Source organism: Nicotiana attenuata, unplaced genomic scaffold (assembly GCF_001879085.1).
Source record: "Nicotiana attenuata strain UT unplaced genomic scaffold, NIATTr2, whole genome shotgun sequence".
NCBI lineage: Eukaryota > Viridiplantae > Streptophyta > Magnoliopsida > Solanales > Solanaceae > Nicotiana > Nicotiana attenuata.
The window spans coordinates 78358-91866 of NW_017671659.1; the positions used below are offsets into that span (position 1 = coordinate 78358).

The following is a 13509-nucleotide window of genomic DNA, read 5'->3' on the forward strand; positions in this document are numbered from 1 at the left end:
TCAAAATTTCAGCCCGATCCAACGGTTAACGATTTGGCAAACGTGATTTGAAGTTGGCTGGTCGGAATAAAAATCTGCAGCAAAACAAATACTTTTCTTCTCTCTTCTCTCTTGATGAAAGCTCTCTCAAAAACCACTCTTATGTGCTTAAGTCTTTCAAAGACTTGTATTAATGAGCATAGAATAATTCTCCAAGTTTGTCCTATTTATAGATCATGAGTGGTGTTTTCTCTTAAAGCCAAAACCCACTCAAAATAGAAATAAACACCGAATCCAATTCCGAATAGGAATGGAAACCAAAAGAGAAATGGATTAGGCCATTGGGCCTTTGGCTGGACAACATGGGCATGTGCCCAACAAACTCCCCCTCCAGCCAAGGGGCCAAATGTGTCTTCAAGTAGAGGAACTATTGACAGGCTTCATGCCTGCCAATTTTCTGCAAAACGCATGCTTATCTGCAAGCCTAACGACGAAGTCCTCAAGCTGCTCCATATAAATCTTCTCATTTAAATCACCATGAAGAAAAGCAGTCTTGACATCCATCTGCTCAACCTCTAAATCTAGACTTGCGGCTAAGCCTAGAACCCACGAATAGAAGACATCTTCACAACAGGAGAGAAAATTTCATCAAAGTCAACTCCCTTCTTCTGGCCAAAACCTTTAACAACTAACCTCGCCTTGTATCTAGGCGCAGAGGTATGGTTATCTTGCTTTATTCTGAATATCCATTTGTTAGATAAAGCTCTCTTACCTTTCGGCAATTTCGCTAACTCATATGTGCCATTCTCATGGAGTGACTTCATCTCATCTTCCATCGCTTCGATCCAATGATCTTTGTGATTATCTTGCATGGCTTCATCATAATTCTCAGGTTCTCCCATGTCAGTCAAAAGTACATACTCATCAGGAGGATAGCGCATGGATTTTTGCTTCTCCCTTGTAGATCTTCTAAGAGAGGTTTCAGGAGCATTCGAAGTAGTTACCTGTGCAGGAATTGGTTGCTGATCAACCACAACTTCATCAACTGGAGCATCCATAACATCTATACCATGATGATCATTTTGATCTTGATCACTATCTCCATCATTGTCTTGGGTTCCTTCATGTGCAATAGGTGCCTTAGCAATTGAAACTGGATCAATATCAACTAAGCTCTCATTACTCTGAGAATCTATCTTCTCAGCTTTGTCAATATCTTCAATAGTTTGGTCTTCAAAGAATATTGCATCACGACTTCTAATAAGTTTATTGTCAACTGGATCATAAAAACGATACCCAAACTCATCTTGACCACAACCGATAAATATGCACTGCTTAGTTTTGACATCCAGTTTCGATCTCTCATCTTTAGGAATATGCACACAAGCTTTACACCCAAAAACTCTCAGGTGATCATAAGAAACATCTTTGGCAAACCAAACTTTGTCTGGGACATCACCATCCAAAGCAACAGCAGGAGACAAATTGATAACATAGGCAACAGTGTTAAGTGCTTCCGCCCAAAATGTATTCGGGTTTGCCTCTTCCTCAACATAACAAGTGGTATCAGAGCCAGCTTCGAGCGAGGTTCAAGACAGGTTCATCTTGGCGGGTTCAGTTCTAGCTGCGACATATTTGACGATAATCGTGATTTTTGTTTGAGAAATTTGACCGGTGTGCTACGCGCGTTGAGACAAACTTTGTGGCGGAGATTTGGAGATGCGACCTGTTGAAGGCTATGTGAAGAAGGTGGATCAAGTTTATTTTGTTAGAAAATTCAGGCCAAGGGGGAGAATTGTTAGGTGTTTGCCATAATTTTCTTACCATATTTGGTTTTCCTATCTCTTGAAGGAAAAGGGCAATATAATTACCTTAATTGGGATTTTCCTTTTTGTAGAAGAAAATTATAATTCTCCTATATTTGGCTAGTCCTTTTTCTTGTAGGAAAAGGTTTGGACTTCTATAAATTGAGGATCCTTCCTTCACATTCAGTAGCATCCACAATGTAGCCATAGGGGGCTTGAGAGTCGTGTCTAGGGGGAGAACTTTACGGGACAAGTGTTAGTGTGTCACTTGTGTTTGCCTCTTCGTGAGGTTGTTCTCTCGATATTTTGTACTCTCTTTTTATTATAGTGGATTGTTCATCTCCATTGTGGACGTAGGTCAGTTGACCGAACCACGTTAAATGTTTGTGTCTCTTTTGGTAGATTTCTATTTGTTGTATGATTTGTCGTCGTTCAAGGTTTGCTTTGCTAGCTTCCGCATGACACCTGCTTTTTTGGTCCTAACAGTTTCATGTCTGTCCAAGTGACACCAACTCATGTAGAGATCGAGTTCTATGATGTTTTTGGCAAAGTTACACATAAATGGAGTAGGTCTAAGCAACTGCTTCACACGGCTATTTAGATTTTGTGTTTTATTTTTTTAGAAACAAGGAGGTTAGATTACAATAGAGTAATCGGCTTTTAAGTGCGACTAATCTAGTTTACACATGTGGAATGAAGTGAGGATTCTTTCCTACTTGATCGGGATTGAATGATAAAATTTTAGTACTTTTAAATAGTTGAAGATAGATGCGGAAGAAATTGGCAGGGAAGCATTTGATTTTTGCAAGCCCTAATTTTCTCCTGCAATAAAGCTAAGATAGTCTATTTGATTTAAGGGTTTATTGCGGCTCAACAGTGTTTTTAAGTTGTACCTATTGTTAAATTACAGTGCAGGAACCAGCTAAGATACGTGTTTGAAGAAAATTTTGATCCTTTATCCAAAAATAAGTACATCCTCTCATGGAGAGATGAGTAGTAATTTAAGCTAACAAAAATGAGATAAGAAGAATGAAAAGGAAGATAGATATGTTGAACTTGTATTTTGCTGCATGTTAATTTCCAAACTTTTCATCAAAGCCGTAAAGCACTCCTTTGGGCTTTGGTCTCTGCAAGTTGTTTTGGATTACGTGTTGTATCCACTCCTTTGGGCTTTAGACTCGAGGATACTGACGATCCATAATCCACAATAAGACAGTAAAAATTGCACGGGCACCCTATTAGGTTTCCTCATTTAACCTATACTTATATTTTTAAAATTATTTAACTTATACCCTAATTTTTACAACTTCATGCGCCTCCTTCTTCCTGCTACATGTGCGCTCCTTTCTTCCTCCTTTCTTTTCCTCTTCTTCTTCTTCTTTTCTCTCTCAAACACATGAGACTCTGTGTAAGTATTATTGATTGAATATGAAATACACAGTGATTTAGCACTAAGGTATGAATTTTGGCGTTAAGTACATCTGAAATTTCATTCCCTAAAAAAAGAATTAAAGACGGTTCTTCTTAATGTTTAATTTCCTGATAATTTCATTATAGCAACTGGATCTTAATGACAACTTGTCATTGTTGTTTTAGAACTTCAGCTCTAAGAATGCTGAAGTTCAGCAAATATAAACAAAAATTTCAGCTCTAGAATGCTGAAGTTCAGCAAATACAAAACAAACTTCAGCCTTGAAGTTCATCACAAACATAACAAAGCTTCAGCTAAAACATGCTGAAGTTCAGCAAATATAGAACAAAACTTCAGCTAAAACATGCCGAAGTTCACCAAATAGAGAACAAAACTTCAGCTAGTACAATGCTTAAGTTCAACAATTACAAACAAAAACTTCAGCCAACACTTGGTTCAGCAAATTTTGCTACTTCAGGCCCATCTATTAGAATGTTGAAGTTTGCGTGATTGCCTTTGCTACTTCAGGCCCGTATGCCTGAAGTTACGAGAAAAATGAGTACGCTTGTAATTTTTTTGCAAAGCGGGTATACGTTAAAACGTGACCCAAAAAACGGGTATAAATGCATATGCTCCAATAAGACCCTGGGCCTTTTTTTCCACTTGGTGTTCCTTAAGCCTAATGATTACTTTTGGATGTGGAGCTACTGCAATCGAAACGGAAACTATTGGTCCGTTAGGGTTATTATTAAAATAAAGTTTCAGCAAATTAACTTGCAAGAAAAGAAAAATTACCTATGTTGAAATAAATCCACTCCTACATGGATACCTAAAAACAGTAGATATGATTACTTTGTTTGCAAGAAAATACAGAACCTTTATTTATGGAAAGAAACCAATTAATGAACCCAATACAACCTAATGCAAGTGTTTTATTATAATATGAGTCTATAAAACAATTACTATAGTTTAAGAAGTTAGCAATCACCTATCCTTTTCAATTAAAATCTTAGCATATTTGTAATCACCAAACTCAATACACTTTTCTGTTCAAGTTTAGGATCGAGTTATATTAAAAGTAACAGTTTAATGTGGCAAATGGATGAGTCAGTTAATTTTGACCCGACCAAAAAGATTAATTCAACTGAAACTAATACTGACCATTCGAAGTTTTCCCGTGAGGCCGTGACCAAATAAATTGATCATATTCCAATGAACCGGTGCTCCAAGTCAAAATTGACAACACTATAGAAACCAAGTGACCGGTGCTCCAAGTCACTATCTCTTTCAGGTGAAACATCGTAATCGGTAAATGGCACGCGTCATGATCAATTTTACTGTTCTGACTTTGTCAAAAAAAGTTTACTTAATAAGGGAGAAAAAAACAAACGAAAAAAAAATCATATCGCCGCATAAGAAAACATGTGCTTAGGTGACACGTGGTAGATCATTGACCGCTAGTCTGTACCGTAATTTTCTGGGCCTTCATTTATTCATAACTTTCCGGAAGCTTAAGAGGAGGGTGGTGGCTGCTAACGTTTGCCGAGACCGAAGGAAAAAACCTTTACGCATCCCCCCCCTTCAGCCTTCCAAATTCTTCTCTTCTCAAACTCTCTCCCCATTTCCTTATCTAACTTTCTTTAAATATTATTAAGATTTCCGTATTCAACTTTGCTTTCCAGAATAACCAAAATCTTATCTAAATTTTTGCTAGCAACAAATTCGAAATTTTGTTCATCCAATTTTTCCAGTATATGATTTGCTTGACAAGTCATAAGTTGTGCATACCTCCACGAATTGAATCACATTTCGGACGATATATTAACACAAAACGAAATTTGAGATTAATTAATTTTGGGAATTTTCACAAATATTTATCCGAGTTGAAATCGTTGACGACGTTTGGGATAAGAAGAAGGACGACATCAACAACAATGGCGGTCGAAATAGCGAAAGCAAACGAAGCGTCGTTAATATTGACGTCAGGTGCAAGCGGGAGAATCAGCGCACTATTTTCGTTGCGCGTATTGAGAAGTTTGTTCCTTTTGATAAATGCTTTCGTGCTTCAATTGTTGTTGCCATTTCGTGGACGGAGGAGGATGACGTCGCCGGCGGCGTCGGGGTCACAGGAGAAGGCCGGGAAGGAGGAAAAATCGGCGGCATTGGAAAGGAAGGGTCCGGTGGTTCGAGTGCCGTCGAAAATGGTGCCGCGGAAGAGCGTGGTAGAGCAGGAGGTGGCGGCGAGACGATCGCTGGCGATAAGGAGAGTGCTTCAGGATGATGATAAAGAGACGCTGAGGGAATTTTCGCTCTTTGTTACGTCCAGAGGAGACACCATGTTCACGCAATCATGGACACCTGTTTCCTTCAAACTCAGGTAATTAATTGATTACTCCTATTCCAAAACGAAAGCCCTTATTTTAACTTTTAAATTACTTATTAAAATGAGAAAACGTGATTTATTATATTAGTAGTGTGTGTATTTTAAAATTCTAATCGAAAAATTACGCAATTGATAGTCGAAATGCAAAGCCATTACTTTTTGGGATTGATTACCTGTAATCATTATTTTTCTCAGAGTCAAGATTAATGTAATGACTGTATTATTCAAAATTCAAAAGGAGCCTTTCTTGGTGTTTCTGGAAGGTCCTAGGATGTTTGAATAAAGAGAAATTTTCACTTTTAGTCCTTTAAATATCTAAAAATTCTAACTTTACTCCTTGTGATATCACTATCAAGTACATTTAATCTTCATCTAATTGAAATGTCTATTTTTAATCCCCTTTTTAAGAATATTAACAAATTTAATGAATTATATACCATGACATCGTGTGATTGCACATGTGGTTATGTTAAGTTTGTACTTTATTCATACTTGAGAGTAATATAATTCTACAAGTTATCGGAATATAACATATTTCCTAGATAAAGGGATAAAAATACATAATTTTAATAAGTTGAAGGTCGAATATGCCATTTGTCATATATTGGAAGGATTAAAATTAGAATTTACTAATAACGGAGGGACCTAAAGTGCAATTATTGCTTAAATTAATTTCTTTTTGTGTTTCCATTTTTGCCATGCAATGTCTTCTTGTTGTGAGCTTCTTGCTTTCCACTTTACTGTTGGACAGGATTACAAACTAGTGGACTGATAACTTTGAAAAATGAGTTGCATGGCAATTTCTGCTGATGCTTAGGGAATGCAGATTTTTTGTATTGTGATATTTAATTACTAGAATGGAATTTTGTTCTGCTTAAATTTCCACCATACAGCAGAGCTTAGAGTGTTTTTCAGAGAATTATTCTTCTTGTTTTTATCGTGTTCTGAGTGTGACTGCACAGTAACGTGTAATAATGGCAAGGGTATTTCTTTTGTCTTGATTCGCTAAGTTGATATTAACCATTATTCCGTTTGTGCGGTGCCTGCAATTATTCTGAATGCAAAATTGAATGGTTTACTTTTATCGCCTTAATATATGGTGTATTTTCTTTTTTGCTTTCTCCACATTTTTTTAAAATATTTGAGCTAAAAAAGCTCCTGTTTTTAACAGATCCTTAATGTTTTGAAAATAATATTCCTAGTAACTGAATGACTATTTCCTTTTGAATTTTTTCTTTGACTACATTTTTACTAGACATTCTTTTTAATTTTGGATGAAAGTGATATGTGATGGGTCCGTTATAAGTGCTTAAAAAGAATATTGCAGCTTCTTGCAAATAATGAGAGTTGGTCCCTAGAGTGGACCGCTTCCCAAGAATTCCAACACCCAAGTCACAAATGATGGTATTTTCTGATTATTCTCTGTGTGGTAGGCTGGTAGCCATGGGCATAATGGGAGCTCCAGCTTTTTCTTTGCATAACATGCCATAACGTGGCAGCTCTTTTCAAAATATCACACAAGTCCAATTGGCTCACAATGTAACTAGATGCCTTTGTTAAGAAAATGAACTAAAGAGACTTCCGGTGACTAGTATTTATGCTCTTGGTTTTCGCTGTTGGAGTGTTGGAAACAAACATGAATGCTAATCCCGTTCTGATTTAAGGTAATTAAGGGTGATAATAGGAAACTGAGTGCATTAAACTATTGTCCGTTCCCAATATAGTAAACCTCTGCGTCATTTGCGTTTGACTGAACATGAAATTTAAGAAAATAAGAAAAACTTTAGAACTTGTAGACTTAAATATGTCATCACATATTTGTGGTTATAACAGAATGTCATTAAAAGCACGTAAAATAAAACAAAATGGCGTAATTGCTTAATTCACCTTCTCTTGCGTTTGGTATGCTGTAAATTACATTGTGTTCCTTCTATTTCTGAGATTAATATCTGAGACGAATGAGCGGATAATTTGTAGTTGACACTTGACAGTCCTTTTTCCACCTTTTTGATCCTTTGGAGATGTCTTTTGTTAGTTATAGATACTGTCAACATTTCTTACACATGTAAGACCAATCTTACTATGGGTACTTGTGTAAATACATACTACATATTTGCTCCACTCAAGTTTTCTGTTGAAATAAAGTTTTATGATGTTATTTGTCTTGGTGCAGGGGTTTGGTTTTCTTGTTGCATGGCCTCAATGAACACAGGTTTACATTTGTCTTGCAAGGCTCTCGTGATTTTTACTTTCGATTCAAATGTTCATTATATCTTAAAGACTCTGCATTCTCCGTTTTGCAACAGCGGCCGGTATAATGATTTTGCCAAGAAGCTAAATGCAAATGGCTATAAAGTTTATGGAATGGACTGGGTTGGTAAGTTCTGTGCTTGCGAAAATTGACTCTCAAAGTATAGTTGATTGGCGTCCTCTATCTCAAAGCGGTGTTTTTTTTTTTGTTCTGTTCTCCTGTTTCTTTCATTATGTATGTTGACTGAACTATAGCAGTACAGAGGCTTATCTTTCAATTCCTCACTCTTTCCTCTATTTTAGGAACAGTGGTTTTGTGCTTAGTCTAGTTTCGATCCCTGCCAGAAATCTGGTTCTCTTTTTTCTTTATCTTGTTTTGTTTTCATCTCAATTTATCCGAATCCTAGTCTTTATGGATGTTCAATCCCTTAAGATTTTGTCCGCTCTTTAATTACGAGTGAGTACTCTGACAACCTTCAAACGCTAAAAATCTTTACTGAATGAGATCTGTGTTAGTTTTGCTGTGTATTGATTATTCCAGTCATACTTCCCTGTAATAATAGAATGCTCTAAAATTTACATTATTTTCTCCCACGCTTGCTCTTCAATCTGATCCGTTCTTTCCAATGGAAAGATATCAAGACATCTTATACTTTCATATCTTTCGCTAGGATCGGATCTTGTTATAATGTGATGTACCAATTGCCAGAAACCTAAAGAATTTCTTTGCTTTCTCCTTTAAGCTTCTTTGATTGTAGTATTAAAGAAGGAGCAAATAAAGCAGAAAAAAGGAAATGAAAATGTGCTACTTCCTCGCTTTGGAGTGTGGGTTGGGGGTAAGGTGTTAGGTTAAAGGAAAATAATCCGATGATGCTCCACTTTTTATCTAATAAAAGCTTCAGATCCGAGAATTATCTTTAGCAGTCATCCATCAGCTGGCTGGCTATGAACTGTTCGACTGCACACTTATGCAATTATTACGAACTCATTGGTTCTTCACATAACAGAGACGAGAAAATACATGGATATCTGGTTGTGTGAGAGTAAATCATAAAATACCACACTACTTAATGTACAGTTTTTTTTTTTTAATCTCTTCACGAAGATATATGACCTAAATTTTTGGTGGTTCATCTATCGATTTTAAACCTGAATGTCATTTTCTTCCCTTTCTCACGCTTTAAAATTCTGATATTCATCTGTTGATGATCTATAGAGGAGGAAGAAAATTTATTGTATAGTTGCTGTTATTGTGGTTGAGAAGTCAGTCTTCAACTATGCATCTATGTCGCATGTTGCAGGGGTTGGATTTCGTCCAATCAGGGTGCCTTTGGTGCGAAAAAGTAACATATGAAGCTCCATCTCATAAGTAAGCTATTAAATTGAATCTTTGCATCTGCCTCTGTGCATGAAGGGGTAATGGAGGGAGGAGAAGGTGCTTACAACTCCATTTTAAAGACATTTTATTGTAAAGAAAATCCTAATATATTTTCGCACATTAACAGGGGCCATGTCTCAGAAAGTAATATTCAGTCCGACTCAACTGTTGTCTTGAAACCTTGAATTTGTCTGAGTCACCCTGCCTTGGCCTTTTCTGCTATTTATTGCTTATTAACTGTGTATGTTTAATTTTTCACTTGAATATATTTGGTAGTGTATAAATAGTTCTGTACCAATTAAGGGTGACTCTGAATCCTTTGGGAATGTGCTTTCTAAATCTTCAAGCTTCTTCCTCCCGCAGGTCATGGTGGAAGTGATGGACTGCATGCATATGTTCCTTCTCTTGATGATGCTGTCAATGACATGGTATAATTATTTTATTTTTCATGCGTAGCGTAAAAAAGCTGAAAAATGTGAAACATTTGAGTTTATCTTATTTACAATCTTTCTTCCACTTGGTGCAGAAACACTTTCTCTCGAAGGTTTTAGCGGAAAATCCTGGACTTCCGTGTTTTTGCTTTGGACATTCGACTGGTGCAGCCATAGTACTTAAGGTAAATGAGACTGATAGTTTTCTGCTCAATATCTGTTGAATATGTAATGAAAACTGTTGCTGACTCTGTCCTTCATTGATACTTGTAGGCAGCACTTGATCCAAAGGTAGAGTCTAGAATTGCTGGTGTTGTATTAACTTCACCTGCTGTAGGAGTTCAACCAGCTCATCCAATTTTCACAGTAAGTGTTCGTTTCAGTATCAAACTCCTCTGTTTGTCCCCTTTTTTTCATTGAGCATGAATTAACGTAGATGTGATTTTTTTTGTGGAGCCTTAACGGTTATGGAGTTCTGATTCTTAATTTATAGGTACTTGCTCCAATTGTCTCATTCCTAATGCCAAGATACCAGTTCAGTGCAGCAAACAAAAGGGGTGCCGTAGTATCTAGGGATCCGGCAGCATTACTGGCCAAGTATTCGGATCCACTAGTATTCACTGGATCCATTAGGGTACGAACAGGTTATGAGATACTTCGGATAACTGCCTACTTGCAACAGAATCTGAGCAAGTTGACAGTACCATTCCTAGTTCTTCATGGCTCTGATGATGCGGTCACTGACCCAGAAGGCTCTAAGAAACTCTACGAAGAGGCTTCTTCAACTGATAAAAGTATCAAACTGTATCAAGGGTTGCTGCATGACCTGCTTTTCGAGCCGGAAAGAGAAGAAATAATGAAGGACGTAATTGACTGGTTGAACCAAAGATTGCTGAATTGTTAAGGATTATAACGGTTCAATCAGAAGAGATAGCGGGGGAATTGCAGAATCCGAAGAGATTAGAAGTGGAGAGAGGAAGAGAATTGAACTTTGATCAATTAGTTTTAAGCACATTAAAACTTGGTTGAAGCCCTGCATTCTTAGATGTTATGTAAACTAATCTATACTCATTTTGTCAATTTTCTTGGAAAGGAATACTCTTTAAGGGAATGCGTTTTGCTATCTACTGTTCATTTCTGTTTCCAGGATTGACTTTTGTGATTGAGAAATCATTTTGCTCCGTTTTGTTTGGTGTAACCGTTTTTGTGAAAGGTAAAAAGTAGTTTATTAAATTACCTCAGATAAACACAATTGGTGAATAACTGACTGTCAAAGTAAAACAACCATCCAAAAGGTTTTCTTTTGTTTCTTGACCTGTCTTTAGTAATTTCTACGTACTATTTTATGTTATCTTAACACCAAGACAGCTGTGTAAAGAGAAATAAAACTATGTGATTGTGATAGTGTTCCTTATTCTGTTTGGGAAATATATATTAAGAAGACTCCAGGCTGTGTAATAGTGACTAATTCATATCTTTTATTACTTCTGAAGGAGAAAGAAAATTAAAGGCCATGGAGCAAGTAAACTGGCCTAAGGCCATGGTGTCCGTAGTTTACTTCCGGTTAGTTTAGGAGTAACTTTTAAAGTATTCAATAAAATAATGTTCTGGCTTAAGAAAAGCATAATTTTATATGCCATGACTTCTTGTTTTTTTGTTCTAATTTGTAAGTAGTAAGGCCCCATTTGTCCATAAGTAAATTTTTCTTCTTAAAATTCAAAAACGTGTTTGTCCATGAAATTTTATAAGTTTTTTGAAATTTTTCAAAAACCAAAAAGTGGTTTTGATCACTTTTTCAAATTTTTAGAAAAACTTTTTTTCCTACTCACAAAATTACAACATCTTTTAAACTGAAATGCTTGTCCAAAGTCCAAACATAATTTTAAATTTCAAATATCATTTTTTAACTTAATTGAAATACTACTTTTTTCAAAAATTATACTCCCTCCGGTCCAAAATAAGTGATTTTTTGGATGTTTTCACACAGATTAAGAAATTCACCTTTTAGCATTAATTAACAATGGAATTGACCATATTAACCTTTACTATCTCACATAAACACTCCTAACACATATTCCAACACAATTTACTCCAAGGACAATGTAAGAAAAAAATAATTAATTCATTCTTGAAATCTGAAAAAATCACTTATTTTGGACCACATGAAAAAGGCCAAAAAATCACTTATTTGGGACCGGAGGGAATAGTACTTATGTTGTGTTACTAGTTTGATACTCCCCCGTTTTAATTCATTTGAACATATTTGACTAGGTATTGAGTTTAAAAAAGAAATGTATACTTTAAAAATTTGTTATCCTAAACAAGCTATTATGTGGCTATAATTCTTCTGAGCATAAAATCAGAAGCTTAAGCTAAATCATTTTCTAACTTGGAAAGAGGTGATTCTTTTTAGCGAACTAAAAAGGAAATAAGTTATGTAAATTAAAACGGAGTGAGTACATATAATAGATTTCAATAGTTCTTAAATGGCAGAATAGCCTAGGAGACACTTGTACTTGTTCCGGTTTGTCATCCCGGTCCCTACACTCCATAAAGTTTCATCCAGACACTTCAACTTAATCAAAACAAGACTTTTAAACAACTCCGAAATCGTGTGATGCTCACTTGCTTGACGTGGATGACAAATCAGCATCCACATCAGATTTTATACCAAAATAATATTATTTAACAAAATTTTAATTTCATAAGCAAAAAAATAAAATAAAATAAGCAAAAAATTAATATTAAAATTAAAGAAAACCCCTCCTCCCTTCTTTAAACCCACCCACCAAACCTTCTTAAAACAATAACCCACGTGCCATGGTTCCTCCACCATGAGTACCACTACTTCCTTCACTTCTCTTTTAAAGAAAGTTATCTAGCCATGAAAAATATGGTGATTTCAACATAAACGGCGATATCATGTACATATTATGAGTTCTTTTAGTGAGTAATTTCTTTGTAAATAGTTTTAAAATTAAATAAACCAGGACCATCAGTGCTTTAAGGTCCCGTGTTTCTTTAAAGCGATAACAGCCCGAGTTAATCACCAATTTACCCTTATTAGTTAGCATAAAATTGTACTAAATCCTTATGACTCGGCTTCTGAAAATTAGAATGCTATTAAGTTGGTGCTTATAAGAACAGTAGCAACAACAAGAGGAATTGAATGAACTGAGCAGAATTATATTGCTAGAGCTATAGACTTAAGCTTTTTATATTTTTAACATTGGCTGAGTAGTGATNTTAATGATGAATACCGAGGTTCTAAGCGTTTTTTGTCCTTTCTTCTTGGTGAGGAGCCTAAGATGAAGATATCTTCAGAGATATGTCTATCTGTGTGTGAGTTCTTTCTAAACCCCCCCCCCCCTAGTTACTCTCTCCCATGATACTAATAAAAAAACACTTTCTTTACCTAACAGTCCTTAACCGGAGTACCTAAGTTCTTTGTGGAATATTCCTCTAAAATGTCTAAGTGTTGAACTAGCCATTCAGGCCGAACTGAGTGCTCGACCTCGACCGTAGCTGAATCACTCGTTGGTGTATTGCTTCCTATACGTGACCTCGGCTTGGTTGACTCTTGGTCGTCCTTCCTTAAGTAAGATTCTTCTGTTCAGATTTTGACCTATACTGAAATTAGGGAATACAAAACTTCAAAGCTTAGTTAATTAGTTAAAGTAAATATACTCAGGGTTCTAGAAACTTAAAAAAGGAATAGAAAACATATTATTAGTTAAACAATGTCAAATATTTTCGGACATCTCAAGAAAACGATGTCATTTCCGGACATCTATAAACAAAAAGGATGTCATGTAAATTAAAATAAAATGTAATAGTTTGTTATACAAATAACTGACAAGATTCAATGTTTA

At 35.9% G+C, this 13509-nt stretch overlaps 1 protein-coding gene across 1 annotated transcript; it reads left to right on the forward strand.

Annotated features, from left to right (window-relative positions):
- Positions 1 to 4708: 4708 nt before the first annotated feature.
- Positions 4709 to 10781, forward strand: LOC109209541 (monoacylglycerol lipase-like). The gene is made up of 7 exons (XM_019372833.1): positions 4709 to 5572; positions 7752 to 7790; positions 7885 to 7955; positions 9570 to 9634; positions 9733 to 9822; positions 9911 to 10003; positions 10131 to 10781. The coding sequence occupies exons 1-7, from the start codon at positions 4950 to 4952 to the stop codon at positions 10539 to 10541; spliced, it is 1392 nt and encodes a 463-aa protein (XP_019228378.1). The 5' UTR covers positions 4709 to 4949; the 3' UTR covers positions 10542 to 10781.
- Positions 10782 to 13509: the final 2728 nt, after the last annotated feature.

Excerpts from the sequence above, each read along its gene's own strand:
- LOC109209541 (XM_019372833.1), top strand. The coding sequence starts at position 4,950 with ATGATTTGCTTGACAAGTCATAAGTTGTGCATACCTCCACGAATTGAA. Across the intron at positions 9,823-9,910 it reads GTGCAGCCATAGTACTTAAG|GCAGCACTTGATCCAAAGGT; the intron begins GTAAATGAGACT and ends TGATACTTGTAG. Across the intron at positions 10,004-10,130 it reads CAGCTCATCCAATTTTCACA|GTACTTGCTCCAATTGTCTC; the intron begins GTAAGTGTTCGT and ends CTTAATTTATAG.